A 22,962-nucleotide genomic window follows, 5' to 3' on the forward strand; every position below is an offset into this window, starting at 1 on the left:
TGGCCACTCTATCTACCACAAATAGGTATTTGGAGGATGTGAGAACCTGTAAAGACACTGCCAAAGATTCTCTTAAAGCCCTACTCTGCCAAAAATGAATCCGTGATCTCACAGTGGTCCTGATGTGCCATGTATCAATGGCTCTGTGGAATATGCAGTTTATTTCTAGGCTTCTTGGTGGTCTGAATGGTGGGACTGACACAAATTGCAGGGGACATAGATGTAAATGACATTTTGCCAGCAACAAGATCTTCTATTTTTGAATGAAAAATTCCTCTCATGAAGTGAGAGCCTCCCCACATGCTCAGCCACCCTATGAGTAGCCAAAGACTTTATTGCAAAAATGAATACTCCATGTTAATGTTGTGCCATCTTGCTCCCTTACAGCAAGAGGAATGTTTATCACCTTATCATTGCTTCGTGGATTTCTGCAAACATTTCTATGCCAGTCATGGCTACAGTCATTTCCTCCATCACGTTAGAGGTCTGCTGCTCTTTCCCTTCTTCAGTGTGTGTTTTACTTTTTTTTTCTAAATATTAAATGTGCTCAGCATTTTATTTTACCTTGCCTTCCATCTAGAACAGTTGTCTCCATCAAACCCAGACCCCTTCTGCCTTCAAAACTCTGCTTAAAATTCATCTCTGCAAAATCTTTAATCCATTAACAAAGATTGGGTAAGCACTTGCTCAAGGTAAGCCCTGCAGGGGTTTGAGACGAGGTCTTACCCTTTGAAGAGCATCGGCTGTAATCTGGGGGAAATGAGACCCTCACACAGAATGGGGGAAGAATTAGCAATTGTGAGTGGCATATTCTAAATGCCAGAGGAGTTGTATAGACAGAATGTGCCCGTGGAGAGCACTGTGGGCAGGCAGGGGTGGGTGGGGGAGGGGAACTTGAGCTGGGCCTTGAAGAATGTGCTGATTTTAAATAGGCAAAGGGGAAGGGACAGGATATTGGAAGGAGGAAGGGGAGTAATGTCAGCAAAAGGCAAAGAGGCAGGGGTGTAGGGTTTGTTCCTGGACAATGAGAGACAATGCAGACAGAATTTTGTCAAGGCCTAGCAACAGCACAGCTGGAATGGTAGTTTAGGTCCAAACTGAAGGGCTTTGGATGTCGGGCTAAGGAGTTATGTTATTATTCTATAGTCCATGGGAAGTTATTAAGGCTTACTGTACAGAAAGGTTACCTGATTGGGAACCAGATTTAAGCACATTCATCTAATCAGTAAGCACAGTGGTCTTTGAGTTGGAGCAAAAGGGTGGTGGCTGCGCAGCCAGCCTGGTGGGAGAAGAAACTCTGACTTCCATCTGGTTTATAACTCTGCCACCCCAAGAATCTCACGGTCTCTGCGTGTCTAGCTCTATAAAGCTAGAATTTTGAATTTTGAATCTATCTGCCAGTAGTTGGTGGGAGATAAGGCTTAGAATGGAGTATGGAATTTTTGAGCCATTCAGACCTGGATTCAAATTCAGACTCTGCCATTTAGTTGCTATGCAAATTTGAGCTAGTCATTTGACCTGTCTGTTAAATGCCTCAGTTTCCTCATCTGTGAAATGTTCATAATACTAACATCACACAGAAGTTAATGAGAAAGGCTGGCGCATAGGAGATAGATGTTCAACCAATTTTCCTTTCCTTCCTGATCCCCTCCTTTAATTAGCTGTGTGGCCCTTTGTGTCTCTTTCTCTGGCGGAGATGCCTCATGTAAAATGAAAGAGCTGTTCCTTCCTGCTTTACTATGCTGGAAGAAAAGTCCTTGCCTATCCACTAACCCATCTCACCAGTCCTCCTTTCTCCTCCTCTTACTCTACCAGGGGAGGAATTCAACCATTCCATCAACAAATATTTATTGAGAGTCTGTTGTGTGCCAGGTACTGCTCTTCCTCTGGTAGATAAAACAGTGAACAAAAACAGACAAAAATATCTGCCCTCCTGGAACTGATATTCTAATTGTGGTTGCAGGGGAGACACACAATAAACAAACACATAGATAATACGTCAGACGATGATAAGTGCTAAGAAGAAAAACACAACCAAGGGAGGGGATAGAGAGTGATGGGAAATTGGCCAGGGAAAGGTTCTCTGATAAGGTGACATCTAAGAAGAGACCCGGAAGAAGCGAGGGAGAAGCCATGCAGTTAGCTGGGAGAATAGCATTCCAGGCAAAAGGAAGTGTAGGTTAAAAGACTCTTAAGTGGGGGCATGCTTTTCAAGTTCAAGGAACAGCAAAGGGGTCAACGTGTCTGGAGTAGAGGGCAAAGAGAATAGTAGTAGGAGAGGAGCCCAGGAGGTGGCCAACAATCAGATCATGTAGGGCCTTGTAGGCCAAGGTAAAGACTCTGAAAGAAAAAGGGAGCCATTGGAGGATTTGGGGCAGAGTGATAGGATCTGACTTGACATTTTAACAGAAAGCCTCTGACTAGGGTAGGGTAGGGAATAGACTGCAGAGTGGCAAGGACAAAAGTAAAAAGCATGGAGGAGGCTAAAGTAGTAATCCAGTGAGAGAGCATGGGTGCTTGGACTAGGCTGGTCACTAGGTGGTGGTAAGAAGTGGTCAGGTTCTGGGTATATTTTAAAGGCAGAACTGACAGGATTCACTGACAGATTGGATGTGGGGTATTCGAAAAAGAGAGGATTCAAGGATGACTTCAAAGATTTTGTCTTGAGCAATGAGAAGATGAAGTTGCCATTTGCGGAGACACAGAAGACCAAGGGATAAACACGTTTGGAGAAGAACTTTGGTTTTGGTCATATTGAGTTTAAGATGTCTACTAGACATCAAGTGGAAACGGAGAGGAGGAAGTTGGATACAAGTTGGAGTCAAGAGTTGGTAAGAGGGTGGTGGGAACTTCCATAGGGGTCTATGTCAAACTTTAAGAACACAAAATGGGGGCAGGCATTTGGCAAGGGCAAAGTATGTAGATGCTCTTCTGCATTTCTGCCGTATTCTTGAGAACTGTTACATGTTTTTCCTCTCATCTCTTTTTGATGGAAGTCTCTTAGCAGAGACTAACGTTTACTGTGCATTTATTATGTGCCAGACATTTTGACATCTAGCATCCCATTTCAGCACAGTTATCTCACAAAACATATGTTGTCATCTCCATTTTACAGATGAGAAAACTGAGGCTCTTTAAGACGGGCAAAAATCACTTGTCCTAAGTCACACAGCTGGTAAGTGAGGATCTTAAGTCCTAAGCCCATGTTCCTCCCAACTATCTGCTTGTCACTAAGTGGGTCAGAGAGTCAACTCTGTGATCTCTATGTCAGTGATTTGTTCTGTGGATTAAACAGAGCTAAGTGGTATTTAAAAACCAGTCCCTGCCCAACTCCTTAGCATCTTCTGCCCAGTTGGTGGGTGTTCAGAGGCTGTCAACTTATTTTGAACATTTATTCTTCATATATTGTCAACTAATACTTTTTTTAATATTAGGACCAGGCAAATAAAATTAGGAGGGGAAATTTGATGGGACAGAAAGCCAGTGAGGTATTACAAACCAATTATATTTGAATTTCTGGATTATCCACAACTCCAACAGTGGCACAAATAAGGGGATAATTGCACAACTGGTTCTATTTCCTTTATTTCTTTCGATAGTGTGTTATACAGCTCTGCACACAGTACATGCTTCATAAGTGGTACTGACAGGCATCCTTTTGCTCAGTACCATTTTTGGAATTCTAGGCAGTCCAGGTTACCATAGCAGATGTCATGCCCCATTCATTTGACAAACAATACTGTTATCTACTATGTGGTAGATGCTATGCTTTGTACTGGGGCTACCAAAATGGAAAGGACATGATTTTTACTATCACGTTGTTCACAGGTTAATGGTAAGAAAGCCTGCAAATAAATACAAATACGATGTGGTCAGAGATATCATTGAGATATGTTCAGGGTGCAGTGAAAGCAAAAAGGGAAATCTGTTTGGAAGGAGTTGCGGGAACACATGATTTGATTCTTGAAGAATTTATCAGTTTTCCAAGGTCGGGGCATTCCTGGCAAAGAAACCAGCTTGTGCAAAGACACATAAGTGTGAGAAGTGTCAGTGACTTTAGGATTGTGGGAGTATGGGTTCCTTGTAGGGTGGCAGAAGGTGAGGTTGGAAGGGCAGTTTATAGGTCATGCTAAGGAGCTGATATCTTGTCTCCTAGAGTACATGGGGCCAGACAGATAAGGGAAATGGGTAACAAGGACAGTAATGGAGACTAAAGGAAGAAGGCGGGGATGACTGTGGAACTTGATTGCTCATGCTTGTCTCAAGGGGGCAATTCTAGCTGACTGTAGCCATATGGGAATGTGGATCCAGTGTTAGCATACTTTAAAGAAATAGGGATTTTTTTGGTGAAATCTCCTGATTTCTGGATCCTGGCAATTATTATTTTTATCCAAAATTTTAGCCAACACTGCACCAAACACAACACATCTGTTGGCTGGATGTAACCTGCAGGCTGTCATTTTGAGACCTGTGTTGTAGAGGATGGGATACTTACGGAAGCATAGAAGCGAACTGAATTAACACTTCAAAATACTTTTTAAAACTAACCATGTAGGGCTTCCCCGGTGGCGCAGTGGTTGGGAATCCGCCTGCCAATGCAGGGGTCACGGGTTCAAGCCCTGGTCCGGGAAGATCCCACATGCTGCAGAACAGCTAAGCCTGAGTGCCACAACTGCTGAAACCTGTGCTCTAGAGCCCGCGCCACAACTACTGAGCCCGCGTGCCTAGAAGCCACCACGATAGGACTGCGCGCCGCAACGAAGAGTAGCCCCCTGCTCACTGCAACTGGAGGAAAGCCCGTGCACAGCAACGAAGACCCAAACGCAGCCAAAAATAAATAAATAAATTTATAAAAAACAACAACAAAAAAAACATCTAACCATGTACATTCCTCACTGGATTACCCCATTCCAATGTTTCTACTTCATATTAAGCCATATGTTCTTCCTCTTGGGAACCAAAGTGAGGTCCCAGATCAAATGCAATTTGCAGGACTTCTGAAGGCAATGGTGCAACCCAGGGTCTTCAGTCAAGCTGTGAAAAGCCTGGTAGAACATGGTAAGCTGAGACTAGTAAGTCCCCTGAGCACCACCACCACTCCCAGGAGTGGCTGTTATTTATTCCCTTTTCACTTTAGGGGAAGAAGAGGCAGCCTCTTTGAACCCTTTATGCAACCAAGTCAAAATAGTCAGTGATAACACAGATAAAACACAATATTATAGCTGTTTAAGTTCAAACTCCTCATTTTACAGTTGGAGAAACTAAGGTCCTCAAAAGCAGTGACTTTCTCAGAATGACCCAGCAAACCAGTGGCAGGGTCAGGTCTACTGACTCCTAGTCTAGCATTCTTTCTAATAATCCTGGGCTGTGATAATTAAGTTAAATCAGCCTGGCAGTTCCTCCAGCCAGCATCTAGAATTCCTTGACTGAATAAGCAGAATTTGAGATTAGCTAAGTGCCCCTTTTTATTTTCTTATTTGCATGATGATGATATTCTTTGCAAACTTTATAGTTCATACGTAAGGGCTAATGAGGAGACACAAAGATGTTTCTGAAGCACTGAGGCCATTCCCAAAGTGTCTGAAAGAAAAATTGCCTGTGGCTAATATATTTAAGGTTTATGACCTCTGTAATCTTTGGACTGACCTCCCCACCATATGCTTTGTTTTTGTTTTGTTGTTTCTCTTCTTTTCTATTTCCCCCTATTTTTCTCCTTTTTCACCAGCCTAGGTCTTAGGCCTACCCTTTTCAAGTCAATAAAACTGCTAATTATTCATAACATGGGAATGGGAGTGCATAGTGACCAAGAAGCATACATATTTCCCCTGCTATGGTCATTTAGCTCTCTATAATCTTGGACTAGTAACTCTTGTTAATTTCGACTCAACTAATCCTTTCCATCGTTCATTTCAGGGTCTATTGTTCTGACATTTGCCACATTTTTTGTTTGTTGTTTTGCTCTGAACCCTTTTCAGAGGGTTGAAGATGCTGCAGTTGCAGCAGTGTCCATCTGGAACATTTGGCTGAGTTGTTGAACTTCCCCCAGGGACTACTCCAGGGAGAGGAGGAGAGGGGTGGAGAGACTAGAACAGTTGCCTGCAAATAGAGATGCCAATACTGTCTGGCCATTCTGTGGACCACCCATGTAAAAATCCACCTTATTCTGGCCCTCAGTTTCCCCATTTGCTCATTGAAGGCACTTGTTCTCCACTCAAAACTCCTGCTGCGGTGGAAGAAGAAAACTACACTGGCTGTAGATTCTCTCGTACAGCAATTTCTACATGTAAAGGGATCAATACTTTGAATTAATTAATATACCAAGAAATCCTAGGGGACTGTTTTATCCTGCGTGAGGCAGCATCACTTCAGTTCCACCTGGCACAGATGTCACTTAGATTGAGGCCCCAGACTCACTCCAGGAGTGGGACTGTCTCAGTCCCACCTCATTCTCACTCCCTTTGGCTCTCAGGCTACTGGGTCTCCTTTTCTTTTGGCGCGCCATTGGATTGCAAACCCAGCAGGCATGGTTTCATTTCAAACCCAAAACTGTTTTAATTAGTTTAACGTCTGTTAAACGCTTTGAAGATTGAAAGCAACAGATAAGTACTGGATGATGTTATTAACAACTGCAGTTAATTGCAAACATTTCTATTAATACTAGTTTCCGCCTCCTTTTCTTTGCTCTACTTTCCTTCCCAGGTTCCCCAATTCTTCTCAGCCTCCCCCTCCTTCTCTCCTTCCCCCCTTCCCCGCCCCCGACCCCATACTGGCGCTCAAGGGTTAAATTGGGGCGGAGTCCAGGGATGAACGACAGCCACAGTCACCAACTGGAACGGGGTGAGAGAGAAGAGCTGGGTGGGGCCACGGGGCAGAGGCGAACCCACACGCCCCCAGACCCCGCCCCGCAGCTGGAGGCCCCGGGTGGAACGGCATGGGGCGGGGCGCCAAGGCTTGGCGGGCTCGGTGGTTGGGCGTCCCGGCAGCCGCTTGAGGCACGGGGCGGGGTCGGCCGGGGCCTCCTCCCTCATTCCCTCCGCGGGGCCGAGCCGCCCGTCTCTCCCGCCCCTCCTCCTCCCTTTTCCACCCCTCGGAGTGGAGCTGCACTTGCGGCTGCTCCCTGCTCGGTCCCGCCCAGCCTCCGTCGCGCAGGAACGGGTCCCTGCAGTCCCCAGCCGATGGCAGGACAGTAGCCGCCTGTCAGGGGTCGCGAAGGGCTGAGGCAGACGCGGCGGCTCCCGGGCCTCAGAGAGTGGGTGTCTCCGGAGGCCATGGGCTACCCCGAGGTGGAGCGCAGGGAACTCCAGCCCGCGGCAGCGCCGAGGGAGCGCGGGAGCCAGGGCTGCGGTTGTCGCGGGGCCCCTGCCCGGGCTGGCGAAGGGAACAGCTGCCGGCTCTTCCTGGGTTTTTTTGGCCTCTCGCTGGCCCTCCACCTGCTGACGTTGTGCTGCTACCTAGAGTTGCGCTCCGAGTTGCGGCGGGAGCGGGGAGCCGAGTCCAGCCTTGGCGGTCCCGGTAACCTCGGCACCTCGGGCACCCTGAGCAGCCCCGGTGGACTCGACCCCGACGGTTCCATCACCCGCCACTTCGGGCAGCCATCCCCGCAGCAGCAGCTGCTGGAACGGGGAGAAGCTACGCTCCCCCCAGACGCCCAGGACGGGCACCAGGTGAGTCACTCTGGAGGGGCAGGGCCCCCTCCCCATGTGCGCAGGGCGGGGGCCTGGGGAGGACTTTGCCACCTCGAGCCGAGTTCGACGGCGGGATCGGGGAGGGGGCGGACAAGCTGGGGAGAGGTCGCCCCGGGGCAGGTTGTCCTCGGTCCCTGGCCCAGCTCACCCTGACTCTCTCAGGACCTCCGGACTTGGGAACTCTGGCCGGCGCCCGCCGCCCCCAGCTCCGGCTGCCTCGGGAAAAGTTGGCGGCGCTCCCGGCCGGGCCGCGGCGCGAAGGTGCGGGCGCTGCCCCCCAGGCTGACTAACGGCAGCAGCCTGGCCCTTTTGCTCCCGGTGAGATTCTGCGCCCGCGGTGCTTGTTTTTTCGTGTCCAGAGCTCATGCCAGCACTAGCAGGCTCTCTTTTGGAGTTGGAGCTGTAAACAGCTGTAATAACTGCTCCACGCCCGTTGAAACAACTTTGAACCGTGTTTTCTGCGCCGGGGTGCTGGTGCACTGACCAGATCGTGGGCTTGTTCACACTTACCTGCAATTTGAGACGGATTGTCCTCGGTGTTCTAGTGAGGATCAGCGCCCCTGAGGAATTCTGGTAGAAATATGCCGTCTTGCTAGACAACTTTTGAAACAGTAATTTAAAAAATCTTTGGAATAAAACTCACCCTTTGCATGCCGGTTCTGACTCTTTTTTGGGGAGTGGGGTGGGGAGGGTTGGTGTGAAGTGTCTTCACTCCTGCTTGCTTGTGAGCAGGAATCTACTGATGGAATAATGACTCAAGAATAGTCTCCCAGTTTTTTTGTTTGTTAGTTTTGGTTTGTTTGTTTCTTTTGTTTTTTAATACAATCTTTATGGTGTTTGTGCCCTGGTTAGCAAACTGTTAGCTTTGGTGTTTGTTTTCTACTTTTTCTAGTTCTTTATTTAAGGAAATTTAGTGCCCTAAAACTAAGTATTCTCTTGTTTGCCATTATTTTGTCTCACGTAAAACTTAAGAGAAGCAGCCAAGGATCCTTTTGAGGTGGTTAAAGAATAACAGTCAATTTGTTCCTCTTGGGGAAGAGGGCAAGTTATACAAATAAGTTCCTTGAGGTGAGTGACCCAGGCCTTCTATATTTATTACCACATCCAGAGTCATTGTCATACTCTGTAAACATTATTCGTGCTACTTTGACTACCCATCCTAAGTTGGTGTCATGATAATGCTTTAATATTAGGGCGGACACAGTTTCTACATTTTGCGTTGAAAGGTTGTCCTGAGCCTTAAAATGTTTTGCTAGCACACTTCAACTTATATAACAGTTTATCAAAGAAGAGAATCAGTAGACATGCTTCTCATACTTGAAACTTTAAACACAGTAGCTAAATGATAATTAACTAGGATTCTGGTTCCCTTTATCTATCCACCTCCCAACAACAAACCCTCGCCCCTGCCCCGCGACTATGCCCAGTAGAAATACTTAGCAGCTGAACATTGGTTTTCTGTGAAAAGATGAAGGAATTGAACTTCCTTAGTCAAATGGTGGCAAGGCCTTTTGGCATTCAGAATGGACAGACCCCTGTTTGTAGGCTGAGGATTAGTAGAACAGCTGTATTCTGGGGCTCCTGTGATGGTGTGGGATTCTCATAGGGTCTGTAATGGCATTTAGTTGCCTTTGCGTGGTGCTTCAAATAGTTCTGTCTAGGTTTAAATACAGCGCCTTATCTTCTGTCCTTTATTTTTTCCGTTTTAATCTTTTGGAGAAGTAATAACAAGCACACTGGCTTTTTGCATTTGCTGACATCAATTGGAGTCAGAGTTTTTTAGAGTTATGAGGGGCCATGAATCCATTTGATCATTCCCCTTGGAGAACACATAGTTCCTATGGGGGAAATGACTTGTCCAAGGTCATACAACTCTGATCAAAATTAGAATGGAAGTTGGTCTCTTTACTCTGAGTTCAGTGCCCATTCCCCTATAATATACTACTTCCTGGAGCCTTTTGTCTGGTAGCTGGGTAGAGCTATGGAATTTTTGCAAAGGAGAGGGCTCCGATCTGCATCATTTTCTTCTTCTCTACCTACATTTTGGCCAGACTATATTTAACCATGTATTCCTTATTCTTCCTGAACTTCACTTTCAGGAGAATTAGAGTATGCTTTGAAGGAATTTTAGCCCAGATTCAACATAAGTTTTCTTGAGGGTGTTAGTTTTAGTATACCAAGAAAAGAAAAAAAAAAAAGGAAACATTGATTGGCTATTAAATTAGTATGGCTACATCTTGGGTAAAATTTACAGTGCCCTGGTGCACCCTCTGCTGGCTTTGCAAGGACATTTAATTGCAGTATTGCTGACAGTCAGGATTCTAAGTTGTGCTGACAGAATCTGATTCATAAATAAGGAAGTAAACAGCCTGTGGGATTTGGCCACGTAGGTCATATTTTTATATTTTAGTTTTCAACACAAACAGCTGCTGTTACCGCAGCCCTTAGACGGAGAGGAAAAAAGATAAAAATATACACCCTTCAATGAGCAGAACATTCAGGTTTCTCACCAGTTTATCTGCAAGGAGTGAAGGCAAACTGATGAGAATAAATTGCTGGAAGATCTCATGAGACCAAGTGGGCAGAATAGTCAGAGGCGCTTCATTGTATAAGGTCATGCAAACCTATTCATGCTTATGAGATGATGGGCTCAGTTATGATTCAAGAAAGGGATCTAGAAGTCACTGAAGATGTATGTATGTCATCCCTCAATTTAAAAACTTTAAAAACAGAATACAGAAGGAAATTAGGGCAGTCAGGATGCATAGCAGAGAGATCAGCAAAGTTCTCCTAGGGACTTATTAGAAAAGCCTTCCCAGTGGGGGCACAGTTGCTCATGATAAAAAATGAAAGGGTCACTTTGGACCTTCTGGAATCATACCTGTCTCCTTCAGCTGGAGTAGCTGAGTATCTGTAGGTTTATCTGGATACTCATTGGAGATGATCTCAGGAGCTAAATACATCTCATCAGTCTCTGAGTTAGACAATACACAATATTATTGTTAGAGTAAAAAAGATTAAAATAAAAATCACTGTTTATCTGTCTATGAAGAAGTTGGCCCAGTTGTGATTTTGGTCCTCAAAGCCAAGAATATGGTGGGCATTATCAGGAAGGGTGTTGAAAACAATGATGAAACAAAACTCTTATCTTTTCCATATAAAAGACCAAAAGTGGATTTGCATTCACAATCATATAGGTAATTCTGGTGGCTGCTCATCAAGAAAAACTTAACAGCTGATACAAATCCCCAGAAAACAAATTAAATTGATCAAAAGGTTGGAGGGACTTTCTAGTTGTTTTTTCACTCTGGAGAGATAGGTTGAGAGAGGGTGATGATCAAAGTCTACTAAACCATGAGAGAGATGAGTAAGGTTAATAGACTGGTGTAATTTAACAATCTAGTTCAATAAATAGAAAGCCTGCTATGAGTCAGCCACTATATTAAGTATTAGATATCTTTTAATGCTTGAAAGATTATTTTGTGGGGGAGGCAAATAAAGGTAGTGTCTCATTCAGATGATTTCCCCAAGAGATACTGTAACTGAAACTCTAAGGTTTAAGTGTTTAGAAAAATATGTTTGTGTAGACTTATAAGGGTTTATTGGGGATTGTTAGCAATATTTGGAATATGTCTCTAATTATTTGAGGTGATGTCATAGAAGTCAACGTTAACTTTGCACAAAACATCTCTGGTTTAACTAGATAGGACATTAGTATATCTAGATTTGATGTTAATTATTAAGGCCTGTTGATCAAGAAAATGACTGGGAATCGCTAAATCCAAGAATTTTTTAGGGGAGTGGGATCCAGATAAGATCATTTTCTATAGGTTTAAATCTAGATTTTTTCAGTGTGACATTCAAGGCTTTTGATCAACTGGCTGCATTATACCTATCCCATTTTCTCTCTTACCGATTCTACTCCTGCAACCCACCCACCATATCCTGTCTTGGAATCATTCTCCAGTTATTGCTGTTATTGTGTTTAATAAAACTTGTGTCTTTATATTAGAGCTCCTTGGAAATCTGCCTTCCTTTTTGTCTTTTTCCACAATACGTGGTACACAGTGCTGATTATAGTTAGGGTACTTAAACACTTGTTGGCTTGAATTATTATTTGGGGCCTTTAGAGATGTTCATGTAAAACAAAGACATTTGTAACAGGCCTGTTTTCCTCAGGCCTTGCTAAGCCTGTGAATTGTTAACTGTGCTTAGGTGAGTAGATAGTTCCACTGGCAATGTCTCACTGGTTTCTAGAATCATTAGATAGTAAAATGGAGAAAAGCCCTAACCACATTACCTCTATGATGGTGCAAAGAGTTTTTTGTAATGTATTATTTGATGTTTTGTTTTATTTGCATGTAGGTCTCATCTTTCTTTCTCTCTTAGATCTTGTGAAAAATAACTTGTAGTTTATCTGTGATTACGTTATAGAGAAGATCTCTTTATACTAGAGAACTTCTGAAGCCCTTTAATCCCCAAGAACATGACCAAGAGAAACCACTTGCGTTGCCTGCAGGGTGACCCTCATAGAGGACCAGTTTTATCTGACTAGTCTATAAATACCCATCACTTAGCTCTTCATTTCTTTTCCCCCCACTTTTCTATTGAAGTGTAACATACATACAGAAGAGGTCACAAATCATAATTGTACAACTGGATGAATTACTGTAAAATGAATACAGTAATGTTACCAGAACTCAGGTCAAGAAATAGAAATAGCATCTCAAAACCCCCACCATATCACTATACCATCCTCCTCCAAAGTGAATGACTGTCCTGATGTCTAACATGATTAGTTTTGCCCATTTTGAACTTGATATAAATGAAATCACATAGTATGTATTTTGGGGGGGAGCTTTCTTTTTTTGCTCGATGTTATGTTTTTTGATATCCATGATGTTACATGCAGCTGTAGTTTTTTATTTGTATTTTTGTATATTATTCCCTTGTTTGAATATACCACAGTTTATTCATTCTACTGATAATGAATATTTGGATTGTTTGGGGTTATTATAAATAACAGTACTATGAATATTATTATACATGTCTTTTGGTTATGTGTACTTGAATTTCTGTTGGGTATATACCTAGGATTGGAATTTCTGGGTCGTAGGGAATGCATATTTTCAAATTTATGGATAATGACAACTTTTCTCAGTGATTGAACCAATTTATATTCCCACTGGCAATGTATGAGAATTCTAGCTGTTCTACATCCTTGATAATACTTGTTATTATCACTCGTTAAATTATAGCCATTCTGGTGGGTGGGTTTGTAGTAATATCACATTGTGATTTTAACTGGCATTTCTCAGAAGACTAATGCAGTTGTACTTCTTTTCATATGTTTATTATCTATTTGGTTATCTTTTGTGAAGTGCCTATACAAGTCTTTTGCACATTTTTATTGGGTTGTTTATTCTTTTCTTATAGATTTGTAGGAATTTTTTATGTACTCTGGCTATGAACCACTTTTGAATTTTTTGGTTGCAAACCCTTCCCAAATCTCTTTATAGTATCCATTGATGAACAGAAGTTTTAAATTTTAATGTGTCTAGTTTTTCAGTATTTTCCTTTATGGCTAGGGTTTTTTGTGTTCCATTTAAGAAGTATTTTCCTACCTTGAGAGCATTTAGATATTCTCCCATATTATCATCTAGAAGCTTTATGCTTTTGCCATTCACATTTAGATCTGCAGTCCACCTGAAATTGATTTTTGTGTATGATGAGATACAGCGACCAAGTTTTGTCTTTTCCATATAGATATTCAACCCAGTGCCATTTATTATAGGGAATGTCTTTTCCTCCCCATTTCTCTATTGTGTCACCTTTGTCATAAACCAAGTGTCTACATATGTGTCAGATTGTTTCTGAATTGTTTGTTCTGTTCTATTAGTCTATTTTAAAAATAAATTTATTTATTTATTTTTGGCTGCGTTTGGGGCTTTGTTGCTGCACGTGGGCTTTCTGTAGTTGCGGCGAGTGTGCTTCTCATTGTGGTGGCTTCTCTTGTTGCGGAGCACAGGCTCTAGGCACACAGGCTTTAGTAGTTGTGGAATGCGGGCTCAGTAGTTGTGGCTCGCGAGCTCTAGAGTGAAGGCTTAGTAGTTGTGGCACATGGGCTTAGTTGCTCCGCAGTATGTGGGATCTTCTCAGACCAGGATCAAACCCATGTCCCCTGCATTGGCAGGTGGATTCTTAACCACTGTGCCACCAGGGAAGACCCCTATGAGTTTATTTGTCATTGCACAAATACCATAGTCTTAATTATTGGACTTTATAATAAGCTCTTGATATCCTTCTACCTTGTTCCTCTTCTTTAAAAGTATCTTGGATGTTCTTGGCCCTTTGCCTTTCTGTATCTGTTTCAGAATCAGCTAGTCACATCTGACCAAAAAAAAAAAATGTAATTCTTAAGAGAATATCATCAGCAAGATGGTGGATTAAGAAGTCCTGGACCATCCTTTCCCCCATAAACACACCAATTCAGCAACAATTCATGGACAAATTCCCTTTGTGAGAAATCCAGGAACTAACTGAAAGGCTCCTGTACCCAGGGAAAACATGAAACCAGACACACTGAAGCCAGTAGGGAGATTTGAGACAGCCTCTCACCAGAGTCCCTGCCACCACCACAGCACCATATGATAAGGAAGAGAGCCCCTAGCTTCCAGCTTCTCCTAGGGAGGGAAGGGATTGATTCACACATCTAGCACCCCAAGTTTTCTGAGGAATGGTTTCTGTCCTGCCAGTCTTAGAAATCTGATGGATCTCCCTAGGGGAGAACAGAGATGGTGGCTTGGGCTTGTAGACACCATAGATCTTTCCTCCTGCTGAGCACAGAGCAAGAAGACAAAAAATCCTAGCTCTCAACATTCCACTGGGGAAGGAAAGAGTTTATCTGTGCATCTAGTGCTCCAACTTCTCCAGGGCTGCCCAGAGAACTGGCATCTGACTTGCCAGTCTAGGAGCTTTAAGTGATCCAGCACATTCTAGCCTCCTGGGGGAGAACAAGACAATGGTTGGGGCTGGTAGATACCATATATCCTCCCCCCTGCTCAGTATAGAGTGCGTGGATGAAACATTCCAGCTTTCAACTTATTCCTGGAGATGGAAGAGTAGATCTGTGCATTCAGTGCCAAAATTTCTCTGGGACTGCCCAAAGAACTGGCGTCTGTCTTGCCAGGCTTGGAGCTCTGATGCATCCAGCACAGTCCAGCCATGTGGAAGAGAATGGAAATGGCATTTTGGACTGGTAAATGCCATAGCTCCCCCACTTCAGCACAGATTGAGTAGAAAGAAACCAAAGCTTCTTGCTTCTCCCTGGGGAGGGAAAGAGTTGTTAGAGGCCCTCAGAATCTCTGACTAGGCTAACTGGTGGAGATCTTCTCCAGTGCAAGGCTAGTCAGTCCATGAAGACTGGGAGAGGTACTTGCTTTGTGTAATATGCAGACACCAACATAGAGAGTAAAGGAAGATGAAAAATCAGCAAAGAAGTTCCAAATAAAGGAACACATTAAGTCTCCAGAAACTGACCCTAATGAAACAGTTATGAGATTTATCTGACAGAGAATTCAAAGTAAGTGTTATAAAGATGCTCACCAAGATCAATAGAACAATGCATGAACAAAGTGAGAATTTCAACAAAGATATAGAAAATATTTGAAAACTGCCAAACAGAAATCATGGAGCTAAAGAGCACTAATCGAACTGAAAAACTCATGAGAGGGATACAACAGCAGACTAGATAAAGCAAGACAAAGTATCAGTGAACTAATGTCACTGGAAATAATTCAGTCAGAGGAACAAAAAGAAAAAAGAATGAAAAAGAGTGAAAAAGCTTAAGGGACACCATCAAGTGGACCAATAGGGGCAGTAGGGGAATCTCAAAAGGAGAAGAGAGGGAAAACTAGAAAGCTTATTCAAAAAAATTAATGGCTGGAAACAATCCAAATCTTGAGAGGGAAATTGACAACCAGATTCAAGAAGCCTAAAGGACACTGCTAAATAAATAAACCCAGACAAGTCCACACTAAGACATATTATAATTAAATTGTCAAAAGTTAAAGACAAAGAGAAAATCTGAAACTAGCCAGAGAAAAGGAACTTTTCATATACAAGGGAACCCCCAAAAGACTATCAGCAAATTTTTCAGTAGAAACCTTGCAGGCCAGAAGGGAGTGGGGTGATATATCAAAGTGCTGATGGGAAAAAAAAAAAACCCTGCCAACCAAGAATACTATACCTGTCAAAAGTAAGGACAGATAAAGATATTCCCAGACAAATAAAAGTTGAGGAAGTTCATCACCACTAGACCTGCCTTACATGAAATGCTAAAGGGAGTATATCAACTTGAGATGAAAGGATATTAAACAGCTACATGATAGTATAAGAAAGTATGAAACTTGTTGGTAAAGATAAATATATAGACACATACAGAATACTATATTACTGTAATGGTAGTGGATAAGTCACTTTTATTTCTAGCATAAAAGTTAAATGACAGAAGTATTAAAAGTAACTATAAAAATATGTTAAAAGACACAATATAAATAGATGTAAAATGTGGGAAAAATAACAGTGTGTATGGGGAAGAAGCTAGAATGTAGAGTTTTTGTATACAGTTTAACTTGAGTTCTTATCAGATTAAAATAGACTGTTACAAGATATTTTAAATCCCAAGGTAACCACAAAAAATACCTATAGAAGTTACGAAAAAGAAAAAGAAAAGAATCAAAGCTTATCAATACAAAAAAATCAACAAAACACAAAGAAAGACAGCAAGAGAGGAAATACAATCAAAAGACTCTCAAGACTAACAGGAAACAACAAAATGGCAATAGTAAATCCTTCCCTATCAATAATTACTTTAAATGTAAATTGATAAATCTCCCTCAGTCAAAGACATAGAGTGGCTAAAAAGATAAAAGCAAGACCCAACTATATACTTTCTACAAGAAACTCACTTTAGATTTAAGGACACAGATAGGCTGAAAGTGAAAGAATGGAAAAAGATAGTCTATGCAAATGGTAACCAAAAGAGAGCAGGGGTGGCTATACTTATATCAGACAAAATAGAATTTAAGTCAAAAACTCAGATGAGACAAAGGACATTATATAATCATAAAAGGGTCAATCCAACAGGAAGATATAACAATTATAAATATATATGCACCAATATCAAAGAACATAAATATATAAAACAAACGTTGACAGAATCAAAGGGAGAAATAGACAGTAATACAATTATATGGGAGACTTCAATACCCCACTTTCAGTAATGGATAGACCATCTACACAGAGGAACAATAAGGAAACAGAGTACTTCAACAACAGTATAGAGTGAATGGACCTAACAAAAATATACAGAACATTCCATCCAACAGCAGCACAATGCACATCCTTTGCAAGCATACATATCTTTCTCCAGGAAAGATAACATGTTAGATCACAAAACAGCTCTTCACAAATTTAGAAAGATTAAAATCACACCAGGTATCTTTTCTGAACACAGTGGAATGAAACTAGAAATCAACAGCCAAAGGAAAACTGGAAAATTCACAAATATGTGGAAATTAAACACTACACTCTTTAACAACCATTGGGTCAAAGAAGAAATCAAAAAGGAAATTAGAAAATACCTTGAGACAAACAAAAACAAAAATACAATATACCAAAACTTATGGGATGTAGCAAAAGCAGTACCAAGAGGGAAGTTAATAGCAATAAATGTCTACGTTTAAAAAGAAGAACAATCTCATATAAACAACCTAGCTTTATACTTCAAGGAGCTAGGAAAAGAAGAACAATGTCCAAAGTTAGAAGAAGGAAGGAAATGACAAAGATTAGAGCAGAAATAAACAAAATAGAAGATAGAAAAATCAACAAAACTAAGAATTGGATTTTTGAGAAGATAAACAAAACTGATAAACCCTTAGCTAGATTAAATACAAAAAAGAGGACTCAAAATCAGTAATGAAAGAAAAGACATTAAGACTGATGGCAAAGATATAAGGATCATAAGAGACTACTGTGAACAATTAATTGTATGTCAACAAATTTCTAGAAACATACAACATACCAAGACTAAATCAGGAAGAATTAGAAAGTCTGAACACACCTATAACTAGTATGGAGATTGAATTAGTAATCAAAAACCTCCCAACAAAGAAAATCACAGGACCAGATGGCTCCACTGGTGAATTCTACCAAACATATAAAGAAGAAATAGCACCAACATTTCTCAAACTCCTCCAAAAAAATTGAAGAGGAGGAGCACTTCCAAACTCCCTTTATGAGATCTGCATTACCCTGATACCAAAGTAAGACAAACACACCAAAAGAAAAGAAAGCTACCAATATCCAGGCCAATATCCCTGATGAATACAGCTGTAGAAATCCTCAACAAAATACTAACAAACTGAATACAACAGCGTATTAAAAGGATCATATTCTATGACCAAATGGGATTTATTCCTGGATGTAAGGATGGTTCGACATATGAAAGTCAATTGATGTGATAAACTACATTAACTGAATAGATGCAGAAAAAGCATTTGACAAAATTCAACACTCTTTCATGATAAAAACTCTCAACAAACCAGAAATAATAAGAAAGTACCTCAACATAATAAAGGCTATATAGGAAAAGCCCACAGGTAACATCATACTCAATGGTGAAAAACTGAAAGCTCTTTTTCTAAGATGAGGAACAAGGCAAGGATGCCACTCTCATCTGTTCTATTCACCGATATAGAACAGATATAGTAGACGTTGTTGCTTGAGCAATTAAGCAAGAAAAAGTAAAAGGCATCCAAATCAGAAAGGAAGAAGTTAAATTGTCCCTGTTTGCAGATGACACGGACTGATAAACAAATTCAGTAAGGTTGCAGGATACAAAATCAATGTACAAAAGTCACTTGCATTTCTATATACTAACAAACTCTCTGAAAAGGAATTAGGAAAACAATCCCATTTATAATAGCATGAAGAAGAATATCATATGTAGGAATAAACTTAACTAAGGAGGCAAAAGACATATATTGAAAACTACAAAACATTGATGAAAGAAATTAAAGAAGATACAAACAAATGGAAAAACATTCCATGTTCATGAATTGGAAGAATTAATATAGTTTAAATGTCCATACTACCCAAAGCAATGTACATATTCAGTGAAATCCCTATCAAAGTTCCAATGGCATTTTTCAAAGAAATAGAACAAACAATTCTAAAATTTGTATGGAACCACAAAAGACCCCAAATATCTGAAGCAATCTTGAGAAAGAGGAACAAAGCAGGAGGCATCCCACTCCTGATATCAAACTATATTACAAAGCTATGATAATCAAAACAGTATGATGCTGGCATAAAGACAGGCATATAGACCAATTGAACAGAACAGGAAGCCTAGAAATAAATCCATACATATACAGTCAACTGATCTTTGAAAAGAGTGCCAAGAATACAGTGGGGAATAGTCTCTTCAACAAATAATGTTGGAAAAACTAGATATTCACATGCAAAAGAATGAAATTGGAACCTTATTCACAAAAATCAACTCAAACTGAATTAAAAACTTAAACATAAGACCTGAAGCTGTAAGACTTCTAGAAGAAAACATCAGGGGAAGCTTCATAAGATTGATCTTGGCAATGATTTCATGGGTATAACACCGAAAGCACAGGTGACAAAACCATACATAAACAAGTGGGACTACATCAAGCTACAAAGCTTATGTACAGCAAAGGAAACAGTCCACAGAGGGAAAAGGCAACCTATAGAATGGGAGAAAATATTTGCAAACCATATATCTGAGAAGGGGTTAATCTCCGAAATATATAAGGAACTCCTACAACTCAATAGCAAAAAACAAGTCTCAATAACTTGATTGAAAGATGGGATAAAGACTTGAATAGATTATTTCTCCAAAGAAGACATATAAATCTTCAACACATATATGAAAAAATGCTCAGCATCACTTATCATCAGGAAAATGCATATCAGAACCACACTGAGATATTACCTTACACCTGTCAGGATAACAATGATCAAAAAACAAAAACAAAAACAAAAGACGTTGTTGGTAAGCATATGGAAAAATTGTAACCCTTGTATACTATTGGGGGGCATGTAAAGTGGTGCAGCCACTGTGTAAAACAGTATGGAGGTTCCTCAAAAAATTAAAAACAGAACTACCATGCAATTCAGAAATATTAATTCTGGATGCTTATTCAAAAGCTTTGAAATCAGGATCTCAAAATGATATTTGCAGTTCCATGTACATTACAGCATTATTCACAATAGCTAAGATGTGGAAACAATAGAAATGTCCACTGATACATAAATGGATATAGAAAATGTGGTATATACATACAATAGAATACTATTCAGCATTAAAAATGAAGGAAATTCTGCCACATGTGACAACATGGATGAACCTTGAGGATGTTATGCTAAGTGAAATAAGCCAGAAACAGAAAGGCAAATACTGCATGATTCCACTTATATGAGGTATCTAAAGTAGTCAAGTTTATAGAATCAAAGAGTGGAATGGTGGTTTCCTAGGGCTGGGGGTGGGGAGAGAAAATGTGGAGTTACTAATCAACAGGCATTAAATTTCACTTAAGCAATTTAAGTTCTAGAGATCTGCTGTAGAACATATATATAGTCAACAATAATGTATTGTACACTTAAAATTTTGTTAAGAGGGTAGGTCGCCTGTTAAGTGTTCTAACCAGAGTAAAATAAAATTAAGGGAAAAAACCCTCCTGGGATTTTGTTTTGATTGGATTGAATCTAAAAATCAGTTTAGGGAGAACTTATATCTTTATAATATTGATTCTTCCAGTCTGTGAATATTGTATATATCTCCATTCATTTAGGTCTTTAATTTTTCTTGGTAATATTTTATAGTTTTGTATGTAGAACTCTTGTACACCTTTCATTAGATTTATTCCAAGGTATTTGATATTTTTGAAGCCATTTAAAATGTTATCTGCAGTTGATGCTGTGGTCCATTTCCTCAATTCATGTCTTGGTGGAAGAAAATTGTCTCACCCAAGGAGATGCTTCCTTCCAGGGCATCCTGCATCCAGTCAGTGCCTGATTAATGAGGAGGTATAAAGGCTTGCCCCTTCCTCCCCAAATCCAGAAACTTTTGAAGGGCCATACCAGCTCCAGAGCTACCTATGAATTTGGCTAGGGTCTTTTTGGGATTGCTTTTTTCCTCTTACACATATGTTGATCCCAAAAGCACTTCCTAATAAAAGTCATGCTTGATAATCTATGTCTCCCAGTCTGCTCCACAGGAAAACCAACCTGGGACCATATCATTTTGAAATCTCATTTTTAAATTGCTTCTGGCTGATGCTTAGAAATATAGTTTATATATTGACTTTGTATGCAGCATTGTGCTGAACTCTTTTTTTTTTTTTTTTTTTTGCGGTACGCGGGCCTCTCACTGTTGTGGTCTCTCCCGTTGCGGAGCGCAGGCTCCGGACGCGCAGGCTCAGTGGCCATGGCTCATGGGCCCAGCCGCTCCGTGGCATGTGGGATCTTCCTGGACCGGGGCATGAGCCCGTGTCCCCTGCATCGACAGGCAGACTCTCAACCACTGCACCACCAGGGAAGCCCTGAACTCATTTATTAATCCCAATAAATTATCTGTAGGTCTTGTGGATTTTCTACATACACTATCACACTGTTTGTGAAAAATGACAAGTTTTTTTATTTTTTCCTTTCCAATATGTGTACTTAAACATGTTTTTCTTACCTTATTGCACTGTCTTGAACCTTCAGAACTGTGTTGAATAGAAATAGTAATAGCAGGCATCTTTGTCCCATTCCCAATCTAAGAGGTAAAAGTGTTTAACATTTCACCTTTAGGTATAATGTTTGCTGTAGTTTTTTGTTTAAGTTTTTTCTAGTTCTTTATCAATTTAAAAGTTCTTTTTTAGTCCTGGTTTACTGAGAGTTTTGTTTTAATCATGAATGGATATAGCATTATATCAGATGGTTTTCCTGCATCTGTTGAGATTAATTATATGATTTTTTCCCTTTATTCTTTTAATGTGGTGTTAAACCAACTTTGCACTTGTGGGATAAACCATACTTAGTCTTGATGTTTTATTTATTTAGAACTTTCAGTTTATTTTATAATTAACTCAGGTTGTCATATTTCTTCTCATATACAAAATGGCAAAGCCTAGAAATTAAGCCTTTGACATTCATATAGAATCACCTGTAATAATCCTGTTTGTTTAAAGAATATCCATTTGCAAACATTTGCAGTGGGTGACAGTCTACATTATGTCCTATTTTTCGCTACATTCAGCACTTACCTTAGGTCCATTCTAAGCATTGATATATAATATCATAATTCTGTTTGAAATGCATAGTTATTTCTTTTTCTTGACTTCATTTAGTTGTATATATTTCTGATCATCTGAATATTTTTTTTCCTTATAAAACTATATCATCAACATAAAGAGATGCTTAAGATTGCCTCAGTATTCAAGTTTGCTTGTTTTTCTTTTTCCCAGCTTTTCTTCAGTTGTCCTAAATGTAATGTATTATTTATTTTATATATTGCTGAGTTGGTTTGCTAAAACTTCATTTAGGATCTTTGCATCTATATACATGATTGAGATTAACATGTAATTGTCCTTCCTCATCAGGTTTGGACAAGGTCAAAATGTTCTTGTAAAATTAGTTGAAAGTGTTTTTTATGTTTTGTCTGTATGAGTTTATGTAATATTAGTAATATTTCTTCCTCAAATGTACTGAAGCATCTGGGCCTGGAATTTTTTGGGTGGAGGAAGGGGAGATTTTAAACTCTAGATTTGCTATCTTAATAGACATAAGATTTTCAGATTTTCTGATTTTATTCAGTTTTGGTAAGTTTTGTGTTCTAGAAATTTATTTAGCAAAAATTTTAAATTTATTCACATAAAGAGTTTCATGATATCCTTGCTTATCTTCTGTTTAATTATGGTAAAATATACATAACATGAAACTTACCATTATAACCATTTTTAACTATACAGTTCAATGGTATAGAGTACACTCATAATATTGTGTACCCATCATCACTCTCTATTTTCAGAACTCTTTCAATCCTCCCAAACAGAAAATCCATACCCATTAAACAGTAAATCCCTATTTCCCCCTACCTGTGGCCACTGGTAGCCTCTATTCTACTTTGTCTCTTTGACTCTGCCCATCTTAGATACCTCATATAAGTGGAATCATACAATATTTCTTCTTTTGTGTC

At 40.3% G+C, this 22,962-nt stretch overlaps 1 protein-coding gene across 7 annotated transcripts in view; it reads left to right on the forward strand.

The window, feature by feature from the left end:
• Positions 1-7,075: 7,075 nt before the first annotated feature.
• The window catches only part of EDA (ectodysplasin A), a 386,114-nt gene continuing 370,227 nt past the window's right edge, over positions 7,076-22,962 (forward strand). For 6 of the 7 annotated variants that reach the window (XM_033849543.2, XM_033849544.2, XM_033849545.2 and 3 more), the window contains exon 1: positions 7,076-7,664. In XM_033849543.2, coding sequence (XP_033705434.1) covers positions 7,269-7,664 — 396 coding nt within the window. In that variant the 5' untranslated portion in view covers positions 7,076-7,268. Of the gene's footprint in view, positions 7,665-7,847; positions 8,337-22,962 lie in introns of those variants that run through there. The other variant, XM_019949121.2, reaches the window with a different exon arrangement.

Source organism: Tursiops truncatus, chromosome X (assembly GCF_011762595.2).
Source record: "Tursiops truncatus isolate mTurTru1 chromosome X, mTurTru1.mat.Y, whole genome shotgun sequence".
NCBI classification, from domain to species: domain Eukaryota; kingdom Metazoa; phylum Chordata; class Mammalia; order Artiodactyla; family Delphinidae; genus Tursiops; species Tursiops truncatus.